Genomic DNA, 13,504 nt, shown 5'->3' with positions numbered 1-13,504 from the left:
AGCCAGCCTCATCTCTGGCCTTTTTGTTGCTGTGAACCAATGAAATTATCATTTTTTTTTTGTCACTTAGTGTATCCTTTTCTAGTATTTGTGAACAAAAGTATCCTGATTCACATGGTGACGTCTAATTCACATCTTCTTGAATACTGTATATCCTGAAACAATTTACATTAAAAGATAGCTATGGACTTAGAACACCTCTCTCTTTTTATCCTGTGGGATGATATCAGTAAAGAGTTACTCAAAACAGGAATGATACCTTTCCATGCAAAAGAAAAATGAGAAACTTAATGTGGCTTATAAGATTTTTGCTCCATGCTTTTCTGAGTTGTAATTGAAGTCTCAAGTAGGAAGTGGCAAACTTAACTCTCAAAGAGTACTTTGCACAATTATTTTACTTGTAAATGTGAAAGGAGGTAATATCTGTTCCCTAAAGTACAAAAAATGATAAAGGGGTGGGGAGGTCTGTACTGAATTCTGGTATCCGTTCTCTTATTATCAAGGCAAAAGAAGGAGAAAGGCATAGATATCTGACTTTATAATAGCCTAGACTTGTTCAGTTGTGGATTCTGTTCATCTGCCAAACCTTTAATGAGTGCCTCAGTGCTGGCCACTATGCTGGGGACATTAATCCTCCTGACTCCCCTGACTCCCTGCCAATCAAAGACTGCTGTGGCTTAGAATGATGCATTTGCATGTAGTTGCCTTACTGGGTAATGAGATGACCAATGTCATTACAAATCGGCTTTGTTAGAAAAATTCTCCCAACTAGTGTAAATTAGTTCAACTATTGTGGAAGACAGTGTGGCGATTCCTCAAGGATCTAGAACTAGAAATACCATTTGACCCAGCCATCCCATTACTGGGTATATATCCAAAGGATTATAAATCATTCTACTGTAAAGACACATGCACGTGTATGCGTATTGCAGCACTATTCACAATAGCAGACTTGGAACCAACCCAAATGTCCATCAATAATAGACTGGATAAAGAAAATGTGGCACATATACACCATGGAATACTATGCAGCCATAAAAAAGGATGAGTTCATGTCCTTTGTGGGGAAGGAAGCTAGAAACTGTCATTCTCAGCAAACTATCACAAGGACGGTAAATGAAACATTGCACATTCTCACTCATAGCTGGGAGTTGAACAATGAGAACACACGGACATAGGGAGGGGAACATGTCGGAGGGTGGGGGGTTAGGGGAGGGATAATATTAGCAGAAATACCTAATGTAGGTGATGGGTTGATGGGTGCAGCAAACCACCATGGCACGTGTATACCTATGTAACAAAAGTGCACACTCTGCACATGTATCCCAGAACTTAAAGTATAATTAAAAAAAAAAAGAAAAATCCCCCAACTGATAACTGCTATAGTTAACATCTAATAACTACCGAGCACATATTTGGTGCCAGACACAGAGCCAAGCCCTTTACTGACTATGACTTTTTCATTTTTACACTATCTTATTAAGTAGCTTTGGTTGCTGATGTTTTAGTGGTATGAACACTAAGGTCAAGAGGGTTGAGTACTCAGCCTAGGGTCTCAGAGCCACTGGGTGGCAAAATGGAGATTAGATCCCATCATACGAAATCCAGGGCCCCTCCTATAATATTTATTCTGCCTTTCAGGTTTAAGAAAATTAAGTGGAAAACTCCCATTACCCTTTATTGTAGAATTAGATGGTCTCTCTACTGTATCTCTCAGTATGCTATTGCTGTTATTCAAAATGTGTTCATTCCCTAACCATTTCTGTTTTCTGGAGATTTCCCAGGTAGCTAATCAATTTAGAAAAGTAACTGCAACAGCCTAGTTTTAAATTTGATTTTCATTCAAACTTTATTAATTTAGCCATTAGTTTTCCTTTAAAAGGAAAGACATTTTACCAACATGCATATCATATATAATCATTACAACTAATTTCCCAAATTATAATCAACGTTCATTGCAATTACTGGTATTTTACATAAATATTATAAAAGCAATGTTATGCATGGTTCCATATCGTTAACACCAGACTAAATTTACATATAAAATTGGATATAATGTACCCTAGGAAATTGGTGGTATATTTCTGATACATAAGTAATTTCAAGTAATGGAATCACTAACAGTTTTTGCCTTACTCATCCTCTGGAAGCCAGCTATAAAAGTTTGTATTAGGTGAACTATATTAGGTAAAACCTTTGGCTTCTATATACAGATAAATTAAGACTGTGCTGGAATTAAACTTGTTTCTAAAGTGAAGCAAACACAAATACGACATTATCATGAAATGACCAAAGTTACTATCATGGAGTGACCTAAGCTGCCATTAGCAAGAGAAACATTGTGGAGACTGGTACCCAGGACACTCTTCCCCCAACCATCTCCTCTCCCTGCACTAACTGCTGCTTCTACACCCAGGATAAACCTGCCTGCCCCGTTTTGACTTAGTTCATTCCCTCACCTTAATTCATTCCTTCTCCACTCTCAGCTTTTATTTTTCTCTTCTCGGTGATATTTCTCACTTAAGTTATGGGAGATGACGTTTTGGGATTCCTGGCCCAGAATCTTCACAATTGTGGCACCCAGTCGGCATGAGCGTGGAGTATGTGTGAGGAGGCTCTTGCCTGCCCCTGTTCATCCTGCCCCTGTGGCGACTGGCTGGATGACATTGCAGAAAGCTGCACCCTATTTTTTTCATCTTGACTCCACAAAGCCATTTCACCCAGATAGCTGCCTATGCCCATATGAACTTTTCTTTTAAACATGACAGTTCTGTTGGAATACAATCCTACCAATTTTGTTTTAATTTCTTTTGAATTTGTTTCATGCTTCACCTCCAATACCTTTACTGGAGTTCAGGCTTTCATCAGACCCTGCCTGGACTCTTGGAATACTTAGCTGCTAATTACACTCCATGTTTCCAAGAACGTAGCTCTGATAAATTAACATCCCTGCCAAAAATTCTACAAAGGCTCCTCATCTCCTATAAGATAGTCCAATCTCCTGCCTGAGACATGTCAGCTTCTGGCCTGTATCTCCTCCCCCAGCCTTCGCTCTTAGCTCTCCAATTGTGTATTCTATCTTCTTGATGATGTACTCATGTTTTCCCTTGGTTCTCAGGCCTGATATACTCTGTCCAGCCTCTGCCCCACTCTCCATTGCTTCCCATCCCATCCCAAGCCTTTATTCTCTTAAGGAGCTCCTGACTGTCCTTTAGACCTAGTGCATCAATTGCACTGAGCAGGCCTCCCTGCTACAGCCCCTTTTGCGCCGGTACCATTTCCTTGCTGGCCTCATTCATCATCTGCTTCCTTTTATCAGAGCTCTCATCAAAATTTCTGCTCATATTTAAGATGCATCCTTCCTCACTTCCAAAAATAAATGCATCTTCCAAATTGTGTGTGTGTATATATATATATATATATATATATATATATATATATATATATACACACACACACACACACACACATAGTCCACAAACAAATATATATGTATATATGGAAAAGAGAAACTGGAATCACAAAGCAAAATATGTATAATGCTACTTCTGAGACCAAGCAAAACCAAATCAGAATGTAACAAATAAATGAGGTATACATTTTTCACATACTTTCCCTAACAGAAATAAAAGCCTTCACAGCTGATCAGAGTTCATGTTGGGTTTATTCTCCTAATATTTAAATCAATATACTACAATTTATGATCTGCTATGTACCATTTGAATCATATGAATTACATATATATATATGAAATACATATATAAGCTATGTAAATATCTAGGACATTTTATTTTACTAGATGCTTATACACAGTAGTTCATGAAGGAAATTAAATACTTTCTAGCCAGGCGTGGTGGCATGGCCTGTAATCCCAGCTACTCAGGAGGCTGAGGCAGGAGAATCACTTGAACCTGGGAGGCAGAGGTTGCAGTGAGCTGAGATTGTGCCACTGCACTCCAGCCTTTATGACAGAGTGAGACTCTCTCTCAAAAAAAAAAATACGTTCTCTACAGATCACTTAAAGTTTGTAATTTAAAAAGAGATTTCCTCATAGAATTGTCAGGCTGGTGAATGTAGTCTTTTTCTACATTTAATTTCTTGCCTGTGTGCCCCACTTACTGAGACTTCCATAACGGGACTTTTGACTTTATCATCTTTTTATTTCCAAGGTCTACCACAGCAAGGTGGTGTCAGTAACTGTTAGTTAACTCATTTGCCTTCCAGGACTTTTTACATGTAGTTGAAGAAGTGGACTCTCCTTGTATGAGCTGATAAAACTAAATGTGGCTTGCAATTTGTACATCTTTTGAAATATAATTTTTGGCAATTACATGAGAGAAAGGGAGTGTCCTTGGGCTTTATTTCCCCTGGGCAAAAATAATCGTCACCAAACTCACATTTTCCCCCTAAAAAGACTAAACTCTAAATAGTCAAATGATATGAAAATAATCCAGGGCTTACCTCGAAACTCACAGCTCCATTGTGGTCCGTATCAAATGCATTGAACAGAAAATGTGCGTATGTTGTAGAGTCTGAAATGGTAAAAAGGGAGTATCATTAAGTCAGTGTTTCCGTATCCTACATAAGACTTCGATAGCAGTCCAAGCTTCCTTTGATCCAGAAGAATCAACTCTGCCTCCTTTAGTTTGTGCTTTCTTCACAACTGCTTACCCTCTTTCTGTAGAGGACTAGAGTTTGAGATTCACAGGAGTGAGCAACCTACATAGAGGCCATTGGTGACAAACGTTCTCTATGAGTTTCTGGCTGGCAATGCTGTAGTCTTGGGTGATGAGATTAACACTGGGACAAGAAATGGTCCGATAGGTGGATGTGAAGATTGAGACTTGTCTGGAATTTGCTTAGTGTTTGGAAAAGACCATCTCTAGAAGTAAAGTACTAAAAATACTACCAATGAGACAGAGACGAGTTGCTATTATTAATGTCTCTGTCATCATTAGAACTTTCATCATTGTTACAACTCAGAAAATGATATTGGGAATTAGAGAGGGTGAAAAACATACCCAAAGTCACACACTGAAGAAGGAGTAAATCTGGGACATGAACTTAGGTCTTTCTGACTCTCAGAACCAGGCTAGCCCACAGCCAGTACCAGGCTAGCCCACAGCCAGTACCAGGCTAGCCCACAGGCAGTAAAGTTGGCTGATGGATTGGGGTCAGTGGTGACTTGGGAAGTTTCTGTGGCTGTGTTGGAAGGGGACTGGGTGGTCCCACATGTTCCTAGTTGTACGAAGTTGCATGAAGTAGGGAGCCCCTACTCTATCTGGGTCCTGGGTGGGATTCAAGGATCTGGGTAATGATGGACAGGTATGTCTTCTGAAGTCTAACAGGTCTTCTTAGTTTGCTTCTATTGGGTATTCTTCCTCTCTCATTTTTCCTTCCTTCCTCTCCTGTTTCTCCTTTGTCTCCTTAATCTCTGGGCTTTCTGCCATTTCATTTAAAAGTCTGTATTTTTTCCTTATTGTTTTCTGTTCTGAGTGCCTAGCTTTCATTCCTTAGGGTTTCTCTGCTTGACCCTTGATAAAATTTACATTATTATTTTCAGTGTTGCATCTCATGGGCTTTAGCCTTTTATCTTAACCTTTTTTGTCTTTTCAAAATAAAATGGTAACCTTTTAGCTCATTGGCTCTAGCCTTTTATCTTCTGTTTTAAATCTCTTCTATTTCTATTTTATAACTTTTAACCTTTATTGGGTTTTAACTTATCATTGATTTACTTTTTACTTTATGAATTGCTTTTTATAGGCTGTCAAGAAGCTAAGTCATAGTAACAGGAGTACAGAATTGCCCTCCCCAGGCAGGGGTCACCTAAATTTCTCTCCTGGCTCTCAGGGCTCACGGCCTCCTTACAGGTTGTTTTTCCTGAATGCTTCAGTGTGGTAATTAACACTACTGAAGGCTATACATTTCATGAGGTAGACTGTACACTCAATTTCTCAAAATGACAGTGGCATCTTTGCTCATCTCTCATCTTTTTAATATGCTATGAGGAACTACTCATCTTTAAACACAGGAATTACCAGCACCGTTTTCAGTTAACTAACCAAGCACCAAAATTGGATCTAAATAACATGTAACACTGTGACATCTAGAGTGGATATCCATCCAGTATTGATAGATTGCAGGAAGAAATTCTTTTGCATATGGAGCCAGGGGTTTAATTACCATAAACTTAGTTCTGTTGTTGGGAAGCTCCATTATAGAGTTATCAAGAATTGGCAGCCTATTTCAACTTGCAAAGTTGTTTTGCTCTCAACAGTACTTTTTCACAGACTTCTTGAACTATATAGTGCCCTCTGGAGATGTGAATTGATCGATGGTGTGTTAAACTGGTTTTCGGAGGAGGAAAAAAAAGGAGATTTTGCATATTTTATAATGAGCTTCATTAAGCAAGTCCCTAGTTACCCTGTTTTTACAATCAGAGTAAATGCCTTTACCTTAGCAAGCAGTACTCACCATGAATAATGACTCAAAACAAATGATGTTTGCTATTTTTTAATCAAAAAGAAAAAAGATAACATGGGTATATGATAATTACTATTCTTCTCAAATGGAGTTTTTCTAGCTTAAAGCTTGACGTGGGAATTATGCTCTCAAGGTTTACACTAATGTGGTACAGAGGACATCCTGTTCTTCTAAATGTGCCTCGGTGGTTCTTTTAGAAGTTACAGCAGCTTCCCAGTCTGGACAATCTATGCACAGAGGTTTTGGTAATAGCATAGTGGAGTTAGACTGCCTGAATTTGAATCTCAGCTTCACCAAAGATTAAGTGCATGACCTCAAGCAAGTTGTTTTACCTTTGTGTGGCTCAGTTTTCTCATCTACAAAATGGTAGCAATATCAGTATGTACTTCATAGAGATTTTTTTTTTTTTTTGAGACAAAGTGCTGCTCTTGTCCCCCAGGCTGGAGTGCGATGACACGATCTCAGGTCACTGCAACCTCCACCTCCTGGGTTCAAGCCATTCTCCTGCCTCAGCCTCCTGAGTAGCTTGGATTACAGGCACCTGCCACCACACTCAGCGAATTTTTGTATGTTTAGTAGAGACAGGGTTTCGCCACATTGGCCAGACTGGTCTCGAACTCCTGACCTCAGGTGATCTGCCTGCCTCGGCCTCCCAAAGTGCTGGGATTACAGGTGTGAGCCACCATGCCTGGCCTTCATAGAGATCTCATTAAGTTTAAATGAGACACTATTTGCAAAGTGTTTAGAAATAATCCTATATACTTATTAAAATTTCAATAAATATTAGCTATTATTATTTCCTAGGCAAGCCACTTTTATTTCAACTACCTTAAACACATGTGATCAAATCTTTTACAAATGTAACATCTTTTCACCTTAAATAACTTTGTTTTTGTAGGACTTCTGTTGTGTGTCTAGGTGACAAGTTCTAATTTAATGCAATTTTCCGCTCAATAAAAGAAAATTATGTCCTAAAAAGCAATGGTCCTTCTGATGGAGTTTAGATTTCTTCTGGCAAGCACTTGAAGACAGTGGAAAGTTTTAAAGAAGAGGAGTGAAGCTACTTGCTTTGATGGGTGAGAGAAAGAAGCAAAGGCATAGGAATGTCCAGCTAGGCAGAAAACTGGATAAAATGATGAAAAGAGAAACTATCTACAAAAGCATCTATGGTTCTGGTTTTACTTGACTGTGTTCTTATGCACTCAGTAAATATTTATTAAAAGAGTGAATAACTGACTTCTTGGAATCTATTTCAGTACGGTCCAGGGCTTAAAAGATGCAATAATGATCTCCCTTCTCCGTCTGTGACCTCTTTGTGATCACATTTCTTTACATAACAGAAATAGTTACTGAGTTTGTTAAACTGAGATTGCCTCAGTTTCTTATAATTTTACTTGTGAAGCTGAAAAATAAATGTTGAGATTTTATAGTTGAGCAACAAAATTTACAGATTCTTAGGGTGGGAAGACATTTTGGATATTATTTAGCATTGTATTTACATTGAACAAAGGTAAAAATAGGGACTTTTACTGACATACTGAGGTCACCTAGTTAGTTCATGGTAGAGTTGGCAATGAAATCAAGATATTCCTATACCATCTCTTAGAAATCAAGGATGTTAGAGTAGAAAAAAAGCCCTAGGATTCATTTGGTGACTCCTACATTTTACAGAGGAACAACCTGAGGCTAAGAAAAGTAAACTACTCGAGGTTACATACCTTGGTGGTGGCAGTCTGTCCACAAACTCTGAACTGTCTTAGTCCAAAGTTCTTAACCCAATTATATCGGGAACACAATGAATATAGCAAATAACCCTTGAGTTCCTTCTTCATAGTATTTGAACAAACACACTTGATTATCATGCCCCAGGTTTGTAGAATGAAATCAATCTGGTTTATTTCTTTTTCCTATCCCACACCCCTACTCCCGTTGAATTCAGGCACGAAGAATAGAATTAGCTTCGTGTATTTGAATATACAATTCATGACATCGTTACTATGGTAAGGCAAGTTCATATGTGTGAACAGTAGCTTCTGTCAATAAGCTCTCTGTAAATCACCCTGAAAATTGTTAGAAATAATTGTCCTAGGACAAGGATGCTCAATGGGGGAAGTATTTTTTTTAATTCTATTTTAATCTTTATGTCTACAGAACTCATCTGACTCAAGCTGCTGCACGTAGCAGCGGCTTAATAAATGTTTATTGACAGATTATTCTGACATGAGCTCATTTGTTCATTCATTCATTCATTCAACAGCTGTTTATTTGATGCCTAGTGTAGACAACATAAATGCATTCCTACAACATGAGCAGGAATAGCCCAGGAAACTATGATTTTTATGGGTTTTAAAAATGTTTAGTGAACTAAAATCTTACACACTAAAGCTTCTATTGTATGTGGAGTTTAAAAAGTTTTTGCATAACCATATAGGCAGTAGCACCAACAAGCCATCTCCTCTCTGCTTGCCTTAGAGTAGACATACTTTATCCCCTGCAAACAAGAGGCTTTTGTTCAATCCAGTTTTTTCTGACATCCAGCTCACCAAACAAGTTGGGTTTGATAAACTGTTTCACAAAGCAATAGAGAAAGCTAACAGCCTGACACAATACAAATTGCAGAGAGTTCTGTAGATAAGACAAAGCACTTTCCTGGAGGAAATGGTGAGATGTTGTGATTTATGGACCCATCAATGTTACTGCTCATAATGAGAAAACCTGTTGCATTCAGGCCATCATCCTGAATAAAGGATGACTCCGTGGAAGTGTAAGGATGGCCATCACATGAATTCGCCTGCCATCAGAGATCACATTCTTCCTTAGCACATTTTTCCTTTTCTGGCCTCATATAAGAAACAATTTGTATGTATGATATTAATTTTTTAAAATGCAAAGCAAATCATAATTCTTTAAAATATTTCATTTCCTTCAGCGATGCCTCATGCAGTCATATTTCTGCATTCAGTTAACATGAATAATCAAATAATTGTTAAGACTGTAACAGTAATTTTTTCTCAAGTCCCTAATCCCTTTGGATTTTGTGATAGGAATCCTCTGCAAAATAGATGTGCTCTGTTTAAGATGTTCTCTAATGTGGAAATGTTATTTTTCAAATAAAGATATAATTTTAATGTGGAGCCGTATCCAAGTTTTAGTATGTAATAACTTGATTTGAAATGATCAAAAAACAAAGATTTTCATTTGCATAGGTGCTTTGATATTAATGCCTATTTAAGATGTTGGTAGGCACTCAGATAGATAGTAAATATAATTTTTCTTTAAAAAATCCATGGGTTTTAAACAATTTAGAAAAATATGAGGTAGTTAATTCCCCAAATTAATCTCTCATTAATGCAGACAGTGAACTCATTATAATCCTGGCATCAGGTACTATAACCAATACCTGTCTGAGGTCTGTTAGAAGGGCCCTCCCCTCTGCACTGTAGTAATGAGATGGGGTGGGAGAGTTGTCATCCAAAGTATATCCAAATTCACTTAATAACAGTCTTCCTGTGTTTTCTTAGAATTCTAATTTAATTGTTTTAAAAGTCCATCGGAAACCAAAATTTGTTTTGACAAGTTAGGCACAAAAATTGTTTTAAATCCACTAAATTAGCTAGAACCAAATGGATTAAAATCCCAAAGGAAATCTGACTTTTGTATGAAACAACTAATACTTAAGTGCTGTACACTTTTCAAAGAGCCTTTTACAGATGTTATTCCATTGTACAGTGATAGCCACCATGTGAGGTGGGTGTCATTCATTCATTCATGCAAAAAGCATTTATCAAGTGCCATGACTTGTCAGCCACTGTCCCATGACCTGTGGATACAACAGTAAAAAAAGTGGAGAAATCCTCTGTACCCCTGGAGCTGACATTCTAGTGGAGAGAGAGACAGAAACAACAATAGTACAAAAGAAATATATATTATTGGATTGTCTGGAGTGCTTAAGAGAGACGTAAAGCAGGGGAAGGGGATGGGGAATGTTCAAGGTGTTGCAATTTAAGATTAGAGTGGTCAGGGCAAGTCTCACTGAGAAGGTGGCATTGTTGTAAATGAAAAGGTGATGAGATATTGAGATAGATATTTGGGAGAAGGGAATTTCAGGCAGAGGGAACAGCGGGTTCAAAGGCCCAGGAGCAGTATCATGGCTGGTGTGCTGGTGGGATGGCAAGGGGGCCACTGTGGCTGGGTGGAGTCAGTTGGATGGGAGAATGGTGGAGGATAAGGCAGAGAGGGGACAAGAGACAGTGGCCACCACTTGTAGGCCACTCTGTAGGTTGTGGCTTATGTTCTATGGAATGGTATGGTTTTGAGCAGAGCAGCAACATGATTTGCTTGCATTTTAATGGGATCACTCTGACTCATTTTAAGAGTAGACCATGGTTAGGGGAGGGGTCATCAGAATCAGAGAAGTCAGTTTGGAGACTACTGTGTTTATTTTGGCAGGAGAAAACGGTGACTCCTTTAAGTGGAAAGTAGTAAAAAAAAGTGTTGGCAAGGTCAATGGCAAAGTCAATTCTGGCCATAATCACAGAGAGAAACAATTGTCCCCTATGTTGAGTGGACGTCAAAGTTGAAAGGAAGTACTAGATAGTTCCCTCCTGGCTTGAGATAAAACCTTCTTCCTGAACTCCCGATTCATGGATTCCACCATCCCATCCCATCACTATCTTCTTCCTCCAAATCTGAATCCTATTTATCTCTTTTCTTTTCTATCCTAAAGCTATTAACATCTCCTCCTTTACCAGCTTCTTCCCTGTGTATAAACAATGTCCAATCTCTTCTATATTAAAAGATAAAGTCTTCCACTGGTATCTACCCAGCACTATGATTACTTTCTTCCTCATCACTTCACTCTTCCAGCAAAGCTTTTTGTAAGTGCTGTCTCTATTGGTTGTAACTGTTTTCTTCTCATCATCCTTTTCACCTTCTGCAATTTGGCTTCTGCTTGTGCGCTCCACTCCCTAGTACTTCATCCAGGGCACTTGGGCTGTCCTGATCATGCCCAACAATGACTCCCGTGTTGCCACATCCCAAAGAGACCTTCTGATCCTTACCTTACTGGACTTTATCGTTTCATTTCTGAACTATCTCTCTTGTGTTTATTTCCATACACTGTTCATTCTCTGTCTCCTTTGTTGATCCCTTTTCCTTATGGTTCTTGACATGTGTTCTGGAGTTTCATACTGGCCTTATGGACCTTGCCACCTTTCATAATTCCCCCAGTAACCTCATCTACATCATGGATTTAACCACTACTTCTTGATTAATAATTCTCAAATCTCTTTATTTCTCTGACTTGTCCTCTGAGCCTCAGATTTGTACCAACTTCTTGTTGAGTCTAAATCCCCACAGGCGCCTCAGATGTAATTTATCCAAAACTGAGATCATTATCCCCCTACTCCTCCTGTAAAGAGTCACCTGGTGTCCATGATGGAATCCTAGAAGGTATCACGAACTCCTCTCTTCATCTCTTTATGCCACAAAAAGTTCATCACTAAATTCTTCCATTTTTTGTCATCTAAATATGTCTGTAATCTGTCCCCACTTCTCAATTTCTCCTATGCATATCCTTGTTTAAAGACCTTATTGTTTTGCCTCCTACAGTAGTAATCCTCTAATTAGTCTCCTTGCCTGCAGTACTGCTGACCTCAAGTTAATCTTCCACTGACCTATCAGTGAAATGTATCCCAAACACAAATCTGACTGTAATGTAACAGATCCCACTTAAACTTATCAGTGGCTTTGCATCACCTCAAGGATAAAGTCCCATTTCTTCATATGTCATCCTTGACTCTCTAGGACATTTCACCCTCCATTGTACACTCTCTACCCTAGTCACACCCAAATCCTGGCAATTTCCTGCAAATGTCCATCTTCAGTTCTATGCTCTGACCCTTTGTTTACACCCCATTTGTCTAAAATGTCATGTCCCTACAGCCTTTTAAAGCAGGAAGACATCATACTCAGAAGTGAACTTCTCCTGAGAGGTATAATGGGAGAGTGAAAGACTATATACTTTGGAAATGATCAAACTCTCTGCACCTTAGTTTCCACGTGTGTATCTATAAAAAAATGAGGATTATAGGTAGGGTTGTTGGATGGTGAGGCACGCCAGGGACAGGAACATATTAGATGCTTGCTGAATGGCAACAACTTCAGCTCAGGTTCAACTCATCTGAAGAGTCTCTTTTTATGTCCTCTCTGTCCTGCAGCTAATTTAATCATGCCAGCACTGTGCTCTCAGAATATTATTTTTTAACTCCCATAATCACAGGTTGACATTGTCCATCTGCTACACTAGCTATAACATTCTTTTGGGCAGAAATCACATCCTATTGCTCTTAATTCCCCCTACGTGATCAGCAGCTCATGCATGGCTAGGCACACCGTAGGCTGTGGGACAAATATAAGTTGGGCATCTGTTAGGTGATTGAAAGAAAAACTATAAGGTCCAATGGCAAGAATATCTTTTCACTCATCTCTAACATGCATGTATTATCATTATGCTATCCTTGTGTTTTCTTTCCAATTAAAATAATATCTAGGATGGTTTTAATTTTCTCAGATGAGGGAGCACAGTAAAGAGTTACTGAAAGAAAGAGGAACAGCAGAAAATATACAAGGGGAGGCTGCAGAAAATCTAGGTTATAACCCAGATCTGCCACTGAGTCAATATGTGGCCCTGAGCAAACCATTTTTACCTTCTCCAATCCCCAGATTTCATATCTATAAATTGAGGATAATCACATTTGTCCTAATTTTGAGAGCTGGGAGAATCAAGTGAGACCTACAATGCATGTGAATGAGCTTCGTGACATTTTTGAGCACCCTTGTAATAGTCAGAAAACATTGTGCATTTGAGAGCCACAGTACTGGGCACACAGTAGTAGTTGTATTAAACTAAAGAGCAGCCTCTTGGATATTTGATAATTACTAAGTCTCTGGCTTTTATGATACATTAAAAATTATATGCACTTGCATGCTGTGCATCTATTCTTTTACATAACGATTAAAA

At 38.6% G+C, this 13,504-nt stretch overlaps 2 protein-coding genes across 9 annotated transcripts in view; one reads left to right on the top strand and one right to left on the bottom strand.

Annotated features, from left to right (window-relative positions):
- Positions 1-7,712, top strand: part of PACRGL (parkin coregulated like) — a 54,992-nt gene extending 47,280 nt beyond the window's left edge. Inside the window, exon 10 of the transcript XR_004027388.1 lies at positions 7,382-7,712. The gene's annotated coding sequence lies outside the window, so the exon portion shown is untranslated. The remainder of the gene's footprint in view (positions 1-7,381) is intronic.
- KCNIP4 (potassium voltage-gated channel interacting protein 4) overlaps positions 1-13,504 on the bottom strand; it is a 1,193,209-nt gene that overhangs the window by 16,467 nt on the left and 1,163,238 nt on the right. For all 8 annotated transcript variants that reach the window (XM_003258519.4, XM_003258520.4, XM_030801363.1 and 5 more), the window contains one exon: positions 4,462-4,532. In XM_003258519.4, coding sequence (XP_003258567.1) covers positions 4,462-4,532 — 71 coding nt within the window. The remainder of the gene's footprint in view (positions 1-4,461; positions 4,533-13,504) is intronic.

The sequence above is a fragment of the Nomascus leucogenys genome, chromosome 20, assembly GCF_006542625.1.
Source record: "Nomascus leucogenys isolate Asia chromosome 20, Asia_NLE_v1, whole genome shotgun sequence".
Classification (NCBI taxonomy): Eukaryota; Metazoa; Chordata; class Mammalia; order Primates; family Hylobatidae; genus Nomascus; species Nomascus leucogenys.
The sequence above is the reverse complement of the archived record's forward strand: the minus strand, read 5'-3'. Positions and strand labels throughout refer to the sequence as shown.